The 17,909-nt window shown below is 36.6% G+C and overlaps 4 protein-coding genes and 1 pseudogene across 4 annotated transcripts; all 5 read right to left on the bottom strand.

Moving 5' to 3' along the window:
• Positions 1 to 492: 492 nt before the first annotated feature.
• LOC130714023 (agamous-like MADS-box protein AGL80) lies at positions 493 to 1,557 on the bottom strand. Its single transcript, XM_057563872.1, has one exon. The coding sequence runs from the start codon at positions 1,500 to 1,502 to the stop codon at positions 765 to 767; it is 738 nt and encodes a 245-aa protein (XP_057419855.1). The 5' UTR covers positions 1,503 to 1,557; the 3' UTR covers positions 493 to 764.
• Positions 1,558 to 3,067: 1,510 nt separating this feature from the next.
• On the bottom strand, positions 3,068 to 4,120 carry LOC130714079 (agamous-like MADS-box protein AGL80). The gene has a single exon (XM_057563944.1). It carries the CDS (start codon positions 4,075 to 4,077, stop codon positions 3,340 to 3,342), a length of 738 nt encoding a protein of 245 aa, XP_057419927.1. The 5' UTR covers positions 4,078 to 4,120; the 3' UTR covers positions 3,068 to 3,339.
• A 1,522-nt stretch (positions 4,121 to 5,642) lies between these two features.
• Positions 5,643 to 6,707, bottom strand: LOC130714141 (agamous-like MADS-box protein AGL80). Its single transcript, XM_057564033.1, has one exon. It carries the CDS (start codon positions 6,650 to 6,652, stop codon positions 5,915 to 5,917), a length of 738 nt encoding a protein of 245 aa, XP_057420016.1. The 5' UTR covers positions 6,653 to 6,707; the 3' UTR covers positions 5,643 to 5,914.
• Positions 6,708 to 8,218: 1,511 nt separating this feature from the next.
• Positions 8,219 to 9,272, bottom strand: LOC130714048 (agamous-like MADS-box protein AGL80). Its single transcript, XM_057563903.1, has one exon. The coding sequence runs from the start codon at positions 9,226 to 9,228 to the stop codon at positions 8,491 to 8,493; it is 738 nt and encodes a 245-aa protein (XP_057419886.1). The 5' UTR covers positions 9,229 to 9,272; the 3' UTR covers positions 8,219 to 8,490.
• Positions 9,273 to 11,342: 2,070 nt separating this feature from the next.
• On the bottom strand, positions 11,343 to 11,810 carry LOC130712312 (agamous-like MADS-box protein AGL80; annotated as a pseudogene).
• Positions 11,811 to 17,909: the final 6,099 nt, after the last annotated feature.

Genomic DNA, 17,909 nt, shown 5'->3' with positions numbered 1-17,909 from the left:
AAAAACAACCCGAGAGATACATACAAAAATCAAGACCTGAAATGTTCCTCATATTATTTTGTTGATTATTTATATATATGATAAATTAGTAAATTTTACAAAATAAATAAAGATAAATTCATAATTTGAGAGGTCCTTATTAGTATTGGTAGTAATCGACAACAATCACAAGAAGAAATATTCTCGCGACAAAAAAGAAAAAAGTGGGAATGGTTTTGGTTTTTGACGGATGTTTTAGAATTGTAGTTTAGTTATAATTTATATTTTATTAATAATAAAGATATGTATCAAAAAATACAGTGTACAAATTGTAGCATATATATGTACATCATAACCAAAATGAATGCTACAGTTATTATCCTACGAAATGAGTCTCTTGATAGCTTATGAATCCAAATTTAAATAAAATAATTATTTTTCTTTTATTTGCAATACAAGAAGTAGCCATTGTTGATTAATCATAGATGCAAAAAACATTGAAAAACAACACGAATTAAAACTTTATTCATACTACCATAACCAGTACACTTTGAAATTAAAGCCACAAGATTTTGGAAGTAGCGAAAATAAACATGTGAGCCTAAGCTACACATGATGTATTATTTGCATAAATGAAATAAAAATGTGAAGACTACTAAGCCATAATGGCTAAATATTGTGTCTTCACATTTACACAAAAAACAAAAATCATAAAACTAGATTGGGAGAGATCATGCATTCCCCCTACAAACATTGCTAAGAGGCACATCATAATTTTCTCGAGATTATGGGTGGGGCCAAAATAATCCATTTTGGAGATTAGCATCTCCAAATAATGGGACTGTCTCATTCCCATAATTATCATTGATCAAATTCATATACCATTGCCTCTGCATGGCATCAGAATTAGCCGTGACCAGCCCATGGACATCATTCACTATGGCCATTTCTTCAGTTTTGGCTACTGCAAGTGCTGGTGCTAGTGCCATTTGGGGTTGGACTGAACTTTCACCGACTAGGACTGAAGATTGACCCTGGTGGACCACAGTCTTATTCATTTTTTCCAACGCTCGGTCGACCTCCTTCAAATTTTGATCAATCACCCATGCAAGATCATTCAGATCATTCATGTTCATGTTGGGTTGAACCTTCCCTGCATTGATGCACCTATACATGTGCAAGTTCATCTCTTTCTCCCTGTTTTCCTTCCTCTGTTTCATCATTTGGTCTTTTGCCTTCAGGATCATCTGTTTTGTGAAAGTCTCCTGGTTCACCATCTTCTTGCTCTGCTCCAATTCAGGCATTGTCTTCAACCTTTCCAACGCTTTGTGAACCCCAGGTGGGGATGGCCAAACCACAGGTTGAGGTTCGAAGGGGCTATAAATTATAGCACATGCTTCAATTCCACAAAGGGTGCTTAGTTCATCCACCTTCTTGATCAAACCTTTCTTCCTTTTCCTGTATGTTGTCTTCCTCGCAGAGTCATTGACAATGTATTCACGTTTCACTTTTCTCCTGGCCATGGTGCTGGCCAGAAAAAAAAAGTGACAAGAAATAAAATTGAAAATCAAAATGATTTGTTGTGGTTTTTCATCATGAATTGTCTCATATATATATAGGTCAAGTTTACATGCCTTGTTTGATTTGTGATGATCTTCACTAATAGCTGCCAACTCACTTTGTGGTGTAAAATCTCACCAGAAATGTCATTCCATTCATAGAAGATATAGATAATCATGTGTCATTATGATATTCAAGCTGTAAAAAATATGATATATCTTGGTAGTATGAGAATTCAAATTCTCTTCATCCACTCCACTAATAAATTGCATAAATATTTTTTATAAATTAAATAACCTGTTTTTATTTAGATTAATCTTAGTCATTAATTATAATAATTAAAAATCAATAATTGTGTTAGAGGCTAAGGAAACCAATAATTGAGTTTGCTGGAGGGTCAGAGTGTATAAAGAACTTAGCAATTAATTATAATAATTAAGAACCAATAATTGCATTAGAGGTTGGGTTGGAGAAGATAGCTATTGCGTTGAGTTTGTTTGAGGGTTATAATGGATAAGGATCTTATCTATAATGGATTCATGCAAAATTATATTTCAAAATTAATTGTTTGTAATGACTATCATATTTTTTTATTCATAATGGATTAGTATTATATATTTATAGTAGATTACTAAAACTCCCGTTTCTTACCACCAAATTTTTTGTTGTATAAATACATTGTTTAAATATTATTATATTGACAAAAAAGTTCTCAGGTTCAAATGTCTTGCGGGTACCTATACGAAATTTTTTCTAATTTACTCTTAATTCATAATGTTATTCCATTCATTTCATTTTGTTTATTATTTTTTTGAAAGATAAAAGATTATGTATTATTATCCACAAAAAACCCCTAAGGGCAAAACCCTAAGGGAGCGAGTAAAGCCTCAAAAAAGGAACAACTCGATGAACAAAAGGAAACCCCACTAAACCTAAAAGCCCTCGACCAAGACCCAGGAACCAGATCAATCGCAAGGCTAAACAAACAGCAACGATGGCAAGGGGGACAACCAAAAAAAAACCCCATAACCAATACAAAAACAACCCGAGAGATACATACAAAAATCAAGACCTGAAATGTTCCTCATATTATTTTGTTGATTATTTATATATATGATAAATTAGTAAATTTTACAAAATAAATAAAGATAAATTCATAATTTGAGAGGTCCTTATTAGTATTGGTAGTAATCGACAACAATCACAAGAAGAAATATTCTCGCGACAAAAAAGAAAAAAGTGGGAATGGTTTTGGTTTTTGACGGATGTTTTAGAATTGTAGTTTAGTTATAATTTATATTTTATTAATAATAAAGATATGTATCAAAAAATACAGTGTACAAATTGTAGCATATATATGTACATCATAACCAAAATGAATGCTACAGTTATTATCCTACGAAATGAGTCTCTTGATAGCTTATGAATCCAAATTTAAATAAAATAATTATTTTTCTTTTATTTGCAATACAAGAAGTAGCCATTGTTGATTAATCATAGATGCAAAAAACATTGAAAAACAACACGAATTAAAACTTTATTCATACTACCATAACCAGTACACTTTGAAATTAAAGCCACAAGATTTTGGAAGTAGCGAAAATAAACATGTGAGCCTAAGCTACACATGATGTATTATTTGCATAAATGAAATAAAAATGTGAAGACTACTAAGCCATAATGGCTAAATATTGTGTCTTCACATTTACACAAAAAACAAAAATCATAAAACTAGATTGGGAGAGATCATGCATTCCCCCTACAAACATTGCTAAGAGGCACATCATAATTTTCTCGAGATTATGGGTGGGGCCAAAATAATCCATTTTGGAGATTAGCATCTCCAAATAATGGGACTGTCTCATTCCCATAATTATCATTGATCAAATTCATATACCATTGCCTCTGCATGGCATCAGAATTAGCCGTGACCAGCCCATGGACATCATTCACTATGGCCATTTCTTCAGTTTTGGCTACTGCAAGTGCTGGTGCTAGTGCCATTTGGGGTTGGACTGAACTTTCACCGACTAGGACTGAAGATTGACCCTGGTGGACCACAGTCTTATTCATTTTTTCCAACGCTCGGTCGACCTCCTTCAAATTTTGATCAATCACCCATGCAAGATCATTCAGATCATTCATGTTCATGTTGGGTTGAACCTTCCCTGCATTGATGCACCTATACATGTGCAAGTTCATCTCTTTCTCCCTGTTTTCCTTCCTCTGTTTCATCATTTGGTCTTTTGCCTTCAGGATCATCTGTTTTGTGAAAGTCTCCTGGTTCACCATCTTCTTGCTCTGCTCCAATTCAGGCATTGTCTTCAACCTTTCCAACGCTTTGTGAACCCCAGGTGGGGATGGCCAAACCACAGGTTGAGGTTCGAAGGGGCTATAAATTATAGCACATGCTTCAATTCCACAAAGGGTGCTTAGTTCATCCACCTTCTTGATCAAACCTTTCTTCCTTTTCCTGTATGTTGTCTTCCTCGCAGAGTCATTGACAATGTATTCACGTTTAATTTTTCTCCTGGCCATGGTGCTGGCCAGAAAAAAAAAGTGACAAGAAATAAAATTGAAAATCAAAATGATTTGTTGTGGTTTTTCATCATGAATTGTCTTATATATATATAGGTCAAGTTTACATGCCTTGTTTGATTTGTGATGATCTTCACTAATATCTGCCAACTCACTTTGTGGTGTAAAATCTCACCATAAATGTCATTCCATTCACAGAAGATATAGATAATCATGTGTCATTATGATATTCAAGCTGTAAAAAATATGATATATCTTGGTAGTATGAGAATTCAAATTCTCTTCATCCACTCCACTAATAAATTGCATAAATATTTTTTATAAATTTAATAACCTGTTTTTATTTAGATTAATCTTAGTCATTAATTATAATAATTAAAAATCAATAATTGTGTTAGAGGCTAAGGAAACCAATAATTGAGTTTGCTAGAGGGTCAGAGTGTATAAAGAACTTAGCAATTAATTATAATAATTAAGAACCAATAATTGTATTAGAGGTTGGGTTGGAGAAGATAGCTATTGCGTTGAGTTTGTTTGAGGGTTATAATGGATAAGGATCTTATCTATAATGGATTCATGCAAAATTATATTTCAAAATTAATTGTTTGTAATGACTATCATATTTTTTTATTCATAATGGATTAGTATTATATATTTATAGTAGATTACTAAAACTCCCGTTTCTCACCACCAAATTTTTTGTTGTATAAATACATTGTTTAAATATTATTATATTGACAAAAAAGTTCTCAGGTCAAATGTCTTGCGGGTACCTATGCGAAATTTTTTCTAATTTACTCTTAATTCATAATGTTATTCCATTCATTTCATTTTGTTTATTATTTTTTTGAAAGATAAAAGATTATATATTATTATCCACAAAAAACCCCTAAGGGCAAAACCCTAAGGGAGCGAGTAAAGCCTCAAAAAAGGAACAACTCGATGAACAAAAGGAAACCCCACTAAACCTAAAAGCCCTCGACCAAGACCCTGGAACCAGATCAATCGCAAGGCTAAACAAACAGCAACGATGGCAAGGGGGACAACCAAAAAAAAAACCCCATAACCAATACAAAAACAACCCGAGAGATACATACAAAAATCAAGACCTGAAATGTTCCTCATATTATTTTGTTGATTATTTATATATATGATAAATTAGTAAATTTTACAAAATAAATAAAGATAAATTCATAATTTGAGAGGTCCTTATTAGTATTGGTAGTAATCGACAACAATCACAAGAAGAAATATTCTCGCGACAAAAAAGAAAAAAGTGGGAATGGTTTTGGTTTTTGACGGATGTTTTAGAATTGTAGTTTAGTTATAATTTATATTTTATTAATAATAAAGATATGTATCAAAAAATACAGTGTACAAATTGTAGCATATATATGTACATCATAACCAAAATGAATGCTACAGCTATTATCCTACGAAATGAGTCTCTTGATAGCTTATGAATCCAAATTTAAATAAAATAATTATTTTTCTTTTATTTGCAATACAAGAAGTAGCCATTGTTGATTAATCATAGATGCAAAAAACATTGAAAAACAACACGAATTAAAACTTTATTCATACTACCATAACCAGTACACTTTGAAATTAAAGCCACAAGATTTTGGAAGTAGCGAAAATAAACATGTGAGCCTAAGCTACACATGATGTATTATTTGCATAAATGAAATAAAAATGTGAAGACTACTAAGCCATAATGGCTAAATATTGTGTCTTCACATTTACACAAAAAACAAAAATCATAAAACTAGATTGGGAGAGATCATGCATTCCCCCTACAAACATTGCTAAGAGGCATATCATAATTTTCTCGAGATTATGGGTGGGGCCAAAATAATCCATTTTGGAGATTAGCATCTCCAAATAATGGGACTGTCTCATTCCCATAATTATCATTGATCAAATTCATATACCATTGCCTCTGCATGGCATCAGAATTAGCCGTGACCAGCCCATGGACATCATTCACTATGGCCATTTCTTCAGTTTTGGCTACTGCAAGTGCTGGTGCTAGTGCCATTTGGGGTTGGATTGAACTTTCACCGACTAGGACTGAAGATTGACCCTGGTGGACCACAGTCTTATTCATTTTTTCCAACGCTCGGTCGACCTCCTTCAAATTTTGATCAATCACCCATGCAAGATCATTCAGATCATTCATGTTCATGTTGGGTTGAACCTTCCCTGCATTGATGCACCTATACATGTGCAAGTTCATCTCTTTCTCCCTGTTTTCCTTCCTCTGTTTCATCATTTGGTCTTTTGCCTTCAGGATCATCTGTTTTGTGAAAGTCTCCTGGTTCACCATCTTCTTGCTCTGCTCCAATTCAGGCATTGTCTTCAACCTTTCCAACGCTTTCTGAACCCCAGGTGGGGATGGCCAAACCACAGGTTGAGGTTCGAAGGGGCTATAAATTATAGCACATGCTTCAATTCCACAAAGGGTACTTAGTTCATCCACCTTCTTGATCAAACCTTTCTTCCTTTTCCTGTATGTTGTCTTCCTCGCAGAGTCATTGACAATGTATTCACGTTTCACTTTTCTCCTGGCCATGGTGCTGGCCAGAAAAAAAAAGTGACAAGAAATAAAATTGAAAATCAAAATGATTTGTTGTGGTTTTTCATCATGAATTGTCTCATATATATATAGGTCAAGTTTACATGCCTTGTTTGATTTGTGTTGATCTTCACTAATAGCTGCCAACTCACTTTGTGGTGTAAAATCTCACCAAAAAATGTCATTCCATTCACAGAAGATATAGATAATCATGTGTCATTATGATATTCAAGCTGTAAAAAATATGATATATCTTGGTAGTATGAGAATTCAAATTCTCTTCATCCACTACACTAATAAATTGCATAAATATTTTTTATAAATTAAATAACCTGTTTTTATTTAGATTAATCTTAGTCATTAATTATAATAATTAAAAATCAATAATTGTGTTAGAGGCTAAGGAAACCAATAATTGAGTTTGCTAGAGGGTCAGAGTGTATAAAGAACTTAGCAATTAATTATAATAATTAAGAACCAATAATTGCATTAGAGGTTGGGTTGGAGAAGATAGCTATTGCGTTGAGTTTGTTTGAGGGTTATAATGGATAAGGATCTTATCTATAATGGATTCATGCAAAATTATATTTCAAAATTAATTGTTTGTAATGACTATCATATTTTTTTATTCATAATGGATTAGTATTATATATTTATAGTAGATTACTAAAACTCCCGTTTCTCACCACCAAATTTTTTGTTGTATAAATACATTGTTTAAATATTATTATATTGACAAAAAAGTTCTCAGGTGCAAATGTCTTGCGGGTACCTATGCGAAATTTTTTCTAATTTACTCTTAATTCATAATGTTATTCCATTCATTTCATTTTGTTTATTATTTTTTTGAAAGATAAAAGATTATGTATTATTATCCACAAAAAACCCCTAAGGGCAAAACCCTAAGGGAGCGAGTAAAGCGTCAAAAAAGGAACAACTCGATGAACAAAAGGAAACCCCACTAAACCTAAAAGCCCTCAACCAAGACCCTGGAACCAGATCAATCGCAAGGCTAAACAAACAGCAACGATGGCAAGGGGGACAACCAAAAAAAAACCCCATAACCAATACAAAAACAACCCGAGAGATACATACAAAAATCAAGACCTGAAATGTTCCTCATATTATTTTGTTGATTATTTATATATATGATAAATTAGTAAATTTTACAAAATAAATAAAGATAAATTCATAATTTGAGAGGTCCTTATTAGTATTGGTAGTAATCGACAACAATCACAAGAAGAAATATTCTCGCGACAAAAAAGAAAAAAGTGGGAATGGTTTTGGTTTTTGACGGATGTTTTAGAATTGTAGTTTAGTTATAATTTATATTTTATTAATAATAAAGATATGTATCAAAAAATACAGTGTACAAATTGTAGCATATATATGTACATCATAACCAAAATGAATGCTACAGTTATTATCCTACGAAATGAGTCTCTTGATAGCTTATGAATCCAAATTTAAATAAAATAATTATTTTTCTTTTATTTGCAATACAAGAAGTAGCCATTGTTGATTAATCATAGATGCAAAAAACATTGAAAAACAACACGAATTAAAACTTTATTCATACTACCATAACCAGTACACTTTGAAATTAAAGCCACAAGATTTTGGAAGTAGCGAAAATAAACATGTGAGCCTAAGCTACACATGATGTATTATTTGCATAAATGAAATAAAAATGTGAAGACTACTAAGCCATAATGGCTAAATATTGTGTCTTCACATTTACACAAAAAACAAAAATCATAAAACTAGATTGGGAGAGATCATGCATTCCCCCTACAAACATTGCTAAGAGGCACATCATAATTTTCTCGAGATTATGGGTGGGGCCAAAATAATCCATTTTGGAGATTAGCATCTCCAAATAATGGGACTGTCTCATTCCCATAATTATCATTGATCAAATTCATATACCATTGCCTCTGCATGGCATCAGAATTAGCCGTGACCAGCCCATGGACATCATTCACTATGGCCATTTCTTCAGTTTTGGCTACTGCAAGTGCTGGTGCTAGTGCCATTTGGGGTTGGATTGAACTTTCACCGACTAGGACTGAAGATTGACCCTGGTGGACCACAGTCTTATTCATTTTTTCCAACGCTCGGTCGACCTCCTTCAAATTTTGATCAATCACCCATGCAAGATCATTCAGATCATTCATGTTCATGTTGGGTTGAACCTTCCCTGCATTGATGCACCTATACATGTGCAAGTTCATCTCTTTCTCCCTGTTTTCCTTCCTCTGTTTCATCATTTGGTCTTTTGCCTTCAGGATCATCTGTTTTGTGAAAGTCTCCTGGTTCACCATCTTCTTGCTCTGCTCCAATTCAGGCATTGTCTTCAACCTTTCCAACGCTTTGTGAACCCCAGGTGGGGATGGCCAAACCACAGGTTGAGGTTCGAAGGGGCTATAAATTATAGCACATGCTTCAATTCCACAAAGGGTGCTTAGTTCATCCACCTTCTTGATCAAACCTTTCTTCCTTTTCCTGTATGTTGTCTTCCTCGCAGAGTCATTGACAATGTATTCACGTTTAATTTTTCTCCTGGCCATGGTGCTGGCCAGAAAAAAAAAGTGACAAGAAATAAAATTGAAAATCAAAATGATTTGTTGTGGTTTTTCATCATGAATTGTCTTATATATATATAGGTCAAGTTTACATGCCTTGTTTGATTTGTGATGATCTTCACTAATAGCTGCCAACTCACTTTGTGGTGTAAAATCTCACCATAAATGTCATTCCATTCACAGAAGATATAGATAATCATGTGTCATTATGATATTCAAGCTGTAAAAAATATGATATATCTTGGTAGTATGAGAATTCAAATTCTCTTCATCCACTCCACTAATAAATAGCATAAATATTTTTTATAAATTTAATAACCTATTTTTATTTCGATTAATCTTAGCCATTAATTATAATAATTAAAAATCAATAATTGTGTTAGAGGCTAAGGAAACCAATAATTGAGTTTGCTAGAGGGTCAGAGTGTATAAAGAACTTAGCAATTAATTATAATAATTAAGAACCAATAATTGTATTAGAGGTTGGGTTGGAGAACATAGCTATTGCGTTGAGTTTGTTTGAGGGTTATAATGGATAAGGATCTTATCTATAATGGATTCATGCAAAATTATATTTCAAAATTAATTGTTTGTAATGACTATCATATTTTTTTATTCATAATGGATTAGTATTATATATTTATAGTAGATTACTAAAACTCCCGTTTCTCACCACCAACTTTTTTGTTTATAAATACATTATTTAAATATTATTATCTAGATAAAAAAGTTCTCAGGTGCAAATGTCTTGCGGGTACCTTTGTGATAATTTTTCTAATTTACTCTTAATTCATAATCTTATTCCATTCATTTCGTTTTGTTTATTATTTTTTTGAAAGATAAATGATTATGTATTATTATCCACAAAAAACCCCTAAGGACAAAACCCTAAGGGAGCGAGTAAAGCCTCAAAAAAGGAACAACTCGATGAACAAAAGGAAACCCCACTAAACCTAAAAGCCCTCGACCAAGACCCAGGAACCAGATCAATCGCAAGGCTAAACAAACAGCAACGATGGCAAGGGGGACAACAAAAAAGAAACCCCATAAACAATACAAAAACAACCCGAGAGATACATACAAAAATCAAGACCTGAAATGTTCCTCATATTATTTTGTTGATTATTTATATATATGATGAATTAGTAAAGTTTACAAAATAAATAAAGATAAATTCAGAATTTGAGAGGTCCTTATTAGTATTTGTAGTAATCGACAACGGTCACAAGAATAAATATTCACCCGACAAAAAAGAAAAAAGTGGGAATGGTTTTGGTTTTGGACGGATGTTTTAGAATTGTAGTTTAGTTATAATTTATATTTTAATAATAATAAAGATATGTATCAAAAAATACAGTGTACAAATTGTAGCATATATATGTACATCATAACCAAAATGAATGCTACAGTTATTGTCCTACGAAATGAGTCTCTTGATAGCTTATGAATCCAAATTTAAATAAAATAATTATTTTTCATTTATTTGCAATACAAGAAGTAGCCAATGTTGATTAATCATAGATGCAAAAAACATTGAAAAACAACACGAATTAAAACTTTATTCATACTACCATAAAAACCAAAACCAGTACACTTTGAATTTAAAGCCACAAGATTTTGGAAGTAGCGGAAATAAACATGTGAGCTTATGCTACACATGATGTATTATTTGCATAAATGAAATAAAAATGTGAAGACTACTAAGCCATAATGGCTAAATATTGTGTCTTCACATTTGCACAAAAAACAAAAATCATAAAACTAGATTGGGAGAGATCATGCATTCCCCCTACAAGCATTGCTAAGAGGCACATCATAATTTTCTCGAGATTATGGGTGGGGCCAAAATAATCCATTTTGGAGATTAGCATCTCCAAATAATGGGACTGTCTCATTCCCATAATTATCATTGATCAAATTCATATACCATTGCCTCTGCATGGCATCAGAATTATCCGTGACCAGCCCATGGACATCATTCACTATGGCCATTTCTTCAGTTTTGGCTACTGCAAGTGCTGGTGCTAGTGCCATCTGGGGTTGGATTGAACTTTCACCGACTAAGACTGAAGATTGACCCTGGTGGATCACAGTCTTATTCATTTTTCCAACGCTCGGTCGACCTCCTTCAAATTTTGATCAATCACCCATGCAAGATCATTCATATCATTCAGGTTCATGTTGGGTTGAACCTTCCCTGCATTGATGCACCTATACATGTGCAAGTTCATCTCTTTCTCCCTGTTTTCCTTCCTCTGTTTCATCATTTGGTCTTTTGCCTTCAGGATCATCTGTTTTGTGAAAGTCTACTGGTTCACCATCTTCTTGCTCTGCTCCAATTCAGGCATTGTCTTCAATCTTTCGAACGCCTTTTGAACCCAAGGTGGGGATGGCCAAACCACATGTTGAGGTTCGAAGGGGCTATAAATTATAGCACATGCTTCAATTCCACAAAGGGTGCTTAGTTCATCCACCTTCTTGATCAAACCTTTCTTTCTTTTCCTGTATGTTGTCTTCCTCGCAGAGTCATTAACAATGTATTCACGTTTTACTTTTCTCCTGGCCATGGTGCTGGCCAGAAAAAAAAGTGATAAGAAATAAAATTGAAAAGGCTTAAAAGCACTTTTGGTCCCTCACGAATACACTTTGTGCAAGAATGGTCCCCTAACTTTAAAAATAGCACTTTGGGTCCCCCGCGTTACTCTCCGTCAACAAAATTGATCCTTCCGTCTAAAAACTAACGGTTCTAGGGACAAATATGTAATTTAACAAAAAATAATAATTAAAAAATGAAGAAACCCAGGAAATTCCTCATCTTCATCTTCTTCTTCCACCATATTCATCATTTTCTCTATAAATCAAACCCAGAAAACTCCCAAATCACAGTTAATCTCTTTCTCTCTCTCTCCGAGCTAACTGCTGCTTCTTCTTCCCAAAGCAACAGAAATGAAACATTAAACCCAGCAACAATGTATGTATAGATGATGATGAACCCTAACCCCCAAATTGAACAAATACCCATAAATCGCCCAGAAATTTGATCGAACTTTGAGAAGAAATCGCCCAGAAATTTGGCTAAATCATCGAACCCTAACCCCTAATGCCGATTTGAATTTAGGTGGCTGTGGTGTTTATGGGTTTTGGGGTTATGGATGTTGCTAATTTAAATATTGTTCGCAACCTAGTTTCCAGACACGAAGATCATATTTCTTTAATGCAAATGATACCAAGTCCAATCATACCAATGGAGCTAGAGGACAAGTTTGCAAACGGCTTAAAGCTTCTTCATACGCCAATTGACAGAGGTGGCTATGGAGTTTATGGGGTTGGGGATTTTAGGTTGGAGTATATGATTTGAAGTTAGATGCTTACCAGATCGGTGGAATTTCAAGATCTAATAAACATGAAGAAGAAAGATGGAGATGAATAGATGATGATGAAGATGAAGAACAATGAACATGATGATGGAGAAGGACGATGATGATGCACATGAAGAAGATTAAACTGATGCAAATTAAAATCATTTTTAAAAAACAAAAATATCTGCCACACAGGATAATCTCTCCTAATAAGCATACACGTCAATTAAAATGTGCCACATATGATAAAAACGTTAGAAATTTGACAGAAGGACTAATTTTGTTGACGGAGGGTAACGTTGGGGACCAAAAATGCTATTTTTAAAGTTTGGGGACCAGTCTTGCACAAAGTGTATTCGTGGGGGACCAAAAGTGCTTTTAAGCCAATTGAAAATCAAAATGATTTGTTGTGGTTTTTCATCATGAATTGTCTTTATATATATATATATATATATATATATATATATATATATATATACATGCCTTGTTTGATTTGTGATGATCTTCACTAATAGCTGCCAACTCACTTTGTGGTGTAAAATCTCACCATAAATATCATTCCATTCATAGAAGATATAGATAATCATGTGTCATTATGATATTCAAGCTGTAAAAAATATGATATATCTTGGTAGTATGAGAATTCAAATTCTCTTCATCCACTCCACTAATAAATTGCATAAATATTTTTTATAAATTTAATAACCTATTTTTATTTAGATTAATCTTAGCCATTAATTATAATAATTAAAAATCAATAATTGTGTTAGAGGTCAAGGAAACCAATAATTGAGTTTGCTAGAGGGTCAGAGTGTATAAAGAACTTAGCAATTAATTATAATAATTAATAACTAATAATTGTATTAGAGGTTGGGTTGGAGAAGATAGCTATTGCGTTGAGTTTGTTTGAGGGTTATAATGGATAAGGATCTTATCTATAATGGATTCATGCAAAATTATATTTCAAATTTAATTTTTTTTAATGACTATCATATTTTTTAGTCATAATGGATTAGTATTTATATTTTTATAGTAGATTACTAAAACTCCCATTTCTCAACACCAACTATTTTTTTGTATAAATACATTATTTAAATATTATTATATTGATAAAAAATTTCTCAGATGCAAATGTCTTGCGGTTTTTATATACAAAGTTTCGTATCTCAATGTGGGTACCTATGCGATTATTTTTCTAATTTACTCTTGATCCATAATCTTATTCCATTCATTTCATTTTGTTTATTTTTTTAAAAAGATAAAAGATTATGTATTATTGGACTGGGCAAGACCCCAGGGTCCCTCACCCAGGAACGCCATCTTAGGGCGACGAGTTGACCAGGGACTTGGGCCTCCTCTCAGAGGCTCAACCGGCCCATTAGGAAGGGTTAGGGGCGCCAAGCCAAACTCCACATCTATACATAGGAGATGAATACCAATTGTAAAGGGCTCTTAGCTCATTGAAGAAATAACAAGATTGAAATTCAGTTACTTTCTCTCTCTAAAGCGGTTTCGCTCTCATTCTCTCTAGGAATCTTATATCACGTTCCTTACACTCTAGGTACTATACCTCATCTCAATGTTCATGGATAGAACATTTGGCGCCGTCTGTGGTGCACGGTAGATTTCGATTCCCGGACTACGTGGATTGTGATTTGGTTGGGTGAAGTTCGATTTTCGAATTCGGATGGTGGATTTTCAATTCTCGATTCTTTACCTAGATTCTCGGTCCGCTGATAGATCTTGATGAAGCCACGCCGCCAAGGGCGTTGCGAGGAAATGGAGCAGAAGCACGAATCCTCACCGCGCTGCGAAAGGATAGGGAGACTGCACCGCGAAAAAGCGTGACGGTCACAAGCTAGCGACGTGAGACTGCAAAACGATTGTTTGCAGGAAGAATTGGAGTATTACCGTCTCAGACAGTGGAATGAGGAGGCGAAGGAAGCTGAAGCTGCTGCGAAAGTCGAGCCGTTCTCAGTAGCGGTGAGAGAGGTGACACTACCGGACGACATGACGAACCTTGTGTTGGAAACGTACGATGGGCGAACCGATCCAAAAGATCATTTGCTTCAGTTCAATGAGAAGATGGCGGTGAGCACGGCTTCTGACGCTGTGAAGTGCAGGTGCTTCACTTTACATTTCAAGGTGCGACAATGTCTTGGTTTATGACTCTGCCTCAAGGATCCATAGCAAGGTTTCGCGACCTCTCGTCCAAATTCCTTGTCCAGTTCTCTGCAGAAACGATCGAAGATCTATTCGATATTCGGCAGAGGGAGCTGGAAACCTTGAAGCAGTACATGGAGCGGTACAGCGCTGCGTCCACGAAATTCGAGGAATTGGAATCTCGGACGTGTGTGTGCGCTTTCAAAAGTGGTTTGATGGTAGGAAAGCTGAGCTGCGAGCTGAGTAGAAAACCAGCGTGCTCAATGACAGAAGTTCGCGCCCGAGCAAGGGACTACATCCTAGAAGAGGAGGACGACGCATATAAGAGGAAACGTGCGAGGGCAACGAAGGTGTCGCTGGCGAGGAAACGGATACAGGATAAGGAGGCAAGTAACGTGCGAAAGGTTAAGGAAGTTGGCCAACTCATTAAAAAGTTCAAGGGAAAGCTACTCTGTTCGGGAAGAGAGAGCGTAGAGTGTAAGCGTCCTCGGCGGTCAACTAACTCTCGTCGGCGACGAAGGCCGGGTGGTACTCGAGTGAGGTGTTGGCAAAGTCATTCCAGGAAGAGACGGTTGCGGAAACGGCTGAGGATGGCAAATGCGCAATTGAGCCGTGGCACAGGGTCAAGGGCCGGTCCCAGTGGTGTGAATATCACAACTTGGAAGGCCATAACACCAGTGAATATTTATCATTGAAGAGCCAAGTTAGACAACTGATCAGGGCGAGGCAACCACGGGTTACAGGTCATGGATTAGACGGAGACCGACGTGATAGTCGGAGGCGAGCGTCAATTACAGATAAAGGGAAGATGAATACGTCGAGGGGAGAGGAAGCAAAGAAAGTTGTCAATGACAAAGGCGGGGCGTCAGTCGAAACGGCCAACACAATCGCAGGGGGTTTCGACGAGGGCGACAGCACATCGACGGCGAGGCGGAAGCGAGTAAGGGTGGTAGCATCGGTACAGGAATATCCGACTCCATTTGGGTGCCAACACCCAGATATAGTAATATCGTCACCAGATTTTGAAGGAATCGAGGCCCATACAGATGATCTGTTGATGGTAATGGTAAGAATTAGTGGTTTCAATGTGTAGAGGGTGCTGTTGGACCAAGGCAGCTCAGCAGATATCATCTACGGAGATGCGTTTGGACAGTTGGGGTTAACAGACAAGGATTTGATGCCATATACAGGAAACCTAGTAGGTTTTTCGGGAAAGCAGGTTCGGGTGCGCGGCTATGTGGATTTGGACACAGTCTTTGGAGTGGGCGAGAACCCTGAGCTCCTAAGGGTAAGGTATCTGGCCTTACAGGTTGTAGCAGCATATAACGTCATCATAGGACGAAACACTCTGAATCGCCTCCGTGCGGTGATATCAACGGCCCACCTCGCGGTAAAATGTCCACTACTCTGTGGAAGGATAGGAAAAATAGCGGTAGATCAGAAAGGGGCGAAGAAATGCTACAGCAACTGCCTTGACTTGTATGGTAGAAAGGGGCTAGCGACGGACACAGGTGTCATGAGATTGAGGTCGCTGAAGGCGAACAAGAGCATCGAGCTACACAGAGCCAGAACAACACGGGTAAGCGAGGATGACGGGTTGACGAAAAAGTAAAAAGGTTGAAGAAAGAGGAAAGTCAGGGCGAGAGAGCCCAGGAGATAGGGCGGGACGAACCCTTTGTTTGTGCTAGTAATGAGCGGCGTCGGGAGAACTGGGACATGGATGCAACCAATAGGGGCGTTTTGGTGATTGAACCTAGGCTCACAACCGAGCAAGAGGGGCGCCTGGATAAGTTGGTAGAAGACAACGTTGACCTCTTTAGTTGGAAACAAAAGGGAGCTACTCCCTGGGGGCTACCCGCGTTCGGCAAACCTCCACGGAGGGCGAGAGAAAAGGAAAAGGGGGAAGGACTAGGGGTAGACAAAGGAGAAATTCGTCAGACTTGGGAAAAGAGAGAGGCAGAAGAAAAGGGTAACCGGTCAAAGTGCCGACGGGACAAAAGGAAATGCGAGCAGCTAGGAGTTGAGAATAAGAGGCCAATGAAGTCAGCCCGTTGAACCGAGCGGGAGGGTGAACAAGGGAAAATCCCTTTCTACTACAAGGTTGTCGAACAGGGCGACGAGGATGGAGTGCTGAGTGTGATACTCTGATCAAAAATGCCAGTCACAAAGCAAGAGCATGGCCAGGAAACAACTGAAAAGCTAGGACCAAAATTAAAGATGCACTCTTTTTCTCCGTCACGGGAGTTTTTTAACGAGGCATCCCTCGATGTAAAATTTTCTACAAAATGAAATACAAAAGGATATTCTCAGCAATACTCCAAACAATTAAACTGAGACGGCAACTCGGTGGAAAAAATTCTCTGAAGGTGGCGATCCCAACACGACCTTGATGTCTGGGGATCGCTCCGGAAAGTCTGGCGCTGACCGTAGCCACCCGTTGGCGACGTGTGCGGATAACCTTCTTGTCCAAAGAACCTCCCCGAAATATGGGCGAGTCAAGTCTTCCCGAAACGCGGGCGAGCATTTTTAACTAGGCTAAAGTCTCGGGCAACCCATATGGCCATTGGGCCCCGAGCAACTATAAGACCCCGCCTAATAAAGCTGGTGGGGCCACACCTGCTCTTACGGGAAATATGCGTGTGAACAAAAGCTTCGGTCCAATACCGAGCGAAAGTTCTAGTTATACATGACACACTCTCAAAGCTACTCACGCAAAACTCGGAATCAAGCACTGAAAACACGTGCTAAAACAGCGAAACTCGTAGCGGACCGCCCGCCTCGACCATTTATTTAGTTACTCGTTTTTTTGTTTTTTCCGTCCATTATTTATCTGCTCACGCATTCATACTAACACACATCTAGAGGCATTCATAAAAAAAAAACTCTTTTATTCATACCATTCGCATCATTTGCATTACATCTTAAAACAGAGGATTTCTCCTCATGACTTTACATTGATGATGAAACTCTGTTTTCTCAAGCTCTAGACGGTGCTGTTTGTACTCCAATTAGACCAAGTTCTGGCGAACCTCCTGCTTCATAGGACTCTCCGCCATGGCTTCCAGCGAATCCTCCACCGCTCGAATAGCAGCATAATTGTCCAGCTCCCGCTGGAACAGATCCTGAAGCTCCTCCACGAACACG

This window comes from Lotus japonicus, chromosome 4 (assembly GCF_012489685.1).
Source record: "Lotus japonicus ecotype B-129 chromosome 4, LjGifu_v1.2".
NCBI classification, from domain to species: domain Eukaryota; kingdom Viridiplantae; phylum Streptophyta; class Magnoliopsida; order Fabales; family Fabaceae; genus Lotus; species Lotus japonicus.
This window is presented reverse-complemented; position numbering and strand designations above follow the sequence as displayed.

Excerpts from the sequence above, each read along its gene's own strand:
- LOC130714023 (XM_057563872.1), bottom strand. The coding sequence starts at position 1,502 with ATGGCCAGGAGAAAAGTGAAACGTGAATACATTGTCAATGACTCTGCG.
- LOC130714048 (XM_057563903.1), bottom strand. The coding sequence starts at position 9,228 with ATGGCCAGGAGAAAAATTAAACGTGAATACATTGTCAATGACTCTGCG.
- LOC130714141 (XM_057564033.1), bottom strand. The coding sequence starts at position 6,652 with ATGGCCAGGAGAAAAGTGAAACGTGAATACATTGTCAATGACTCTGCG.
- LOC130714079 (XM_057563944.1), bottom strand. The coding sequence starts at position 4,077 with ATGGCCAGGAGAAAAATTAAACGTGAATACATTGTCAATGACTCTGCG.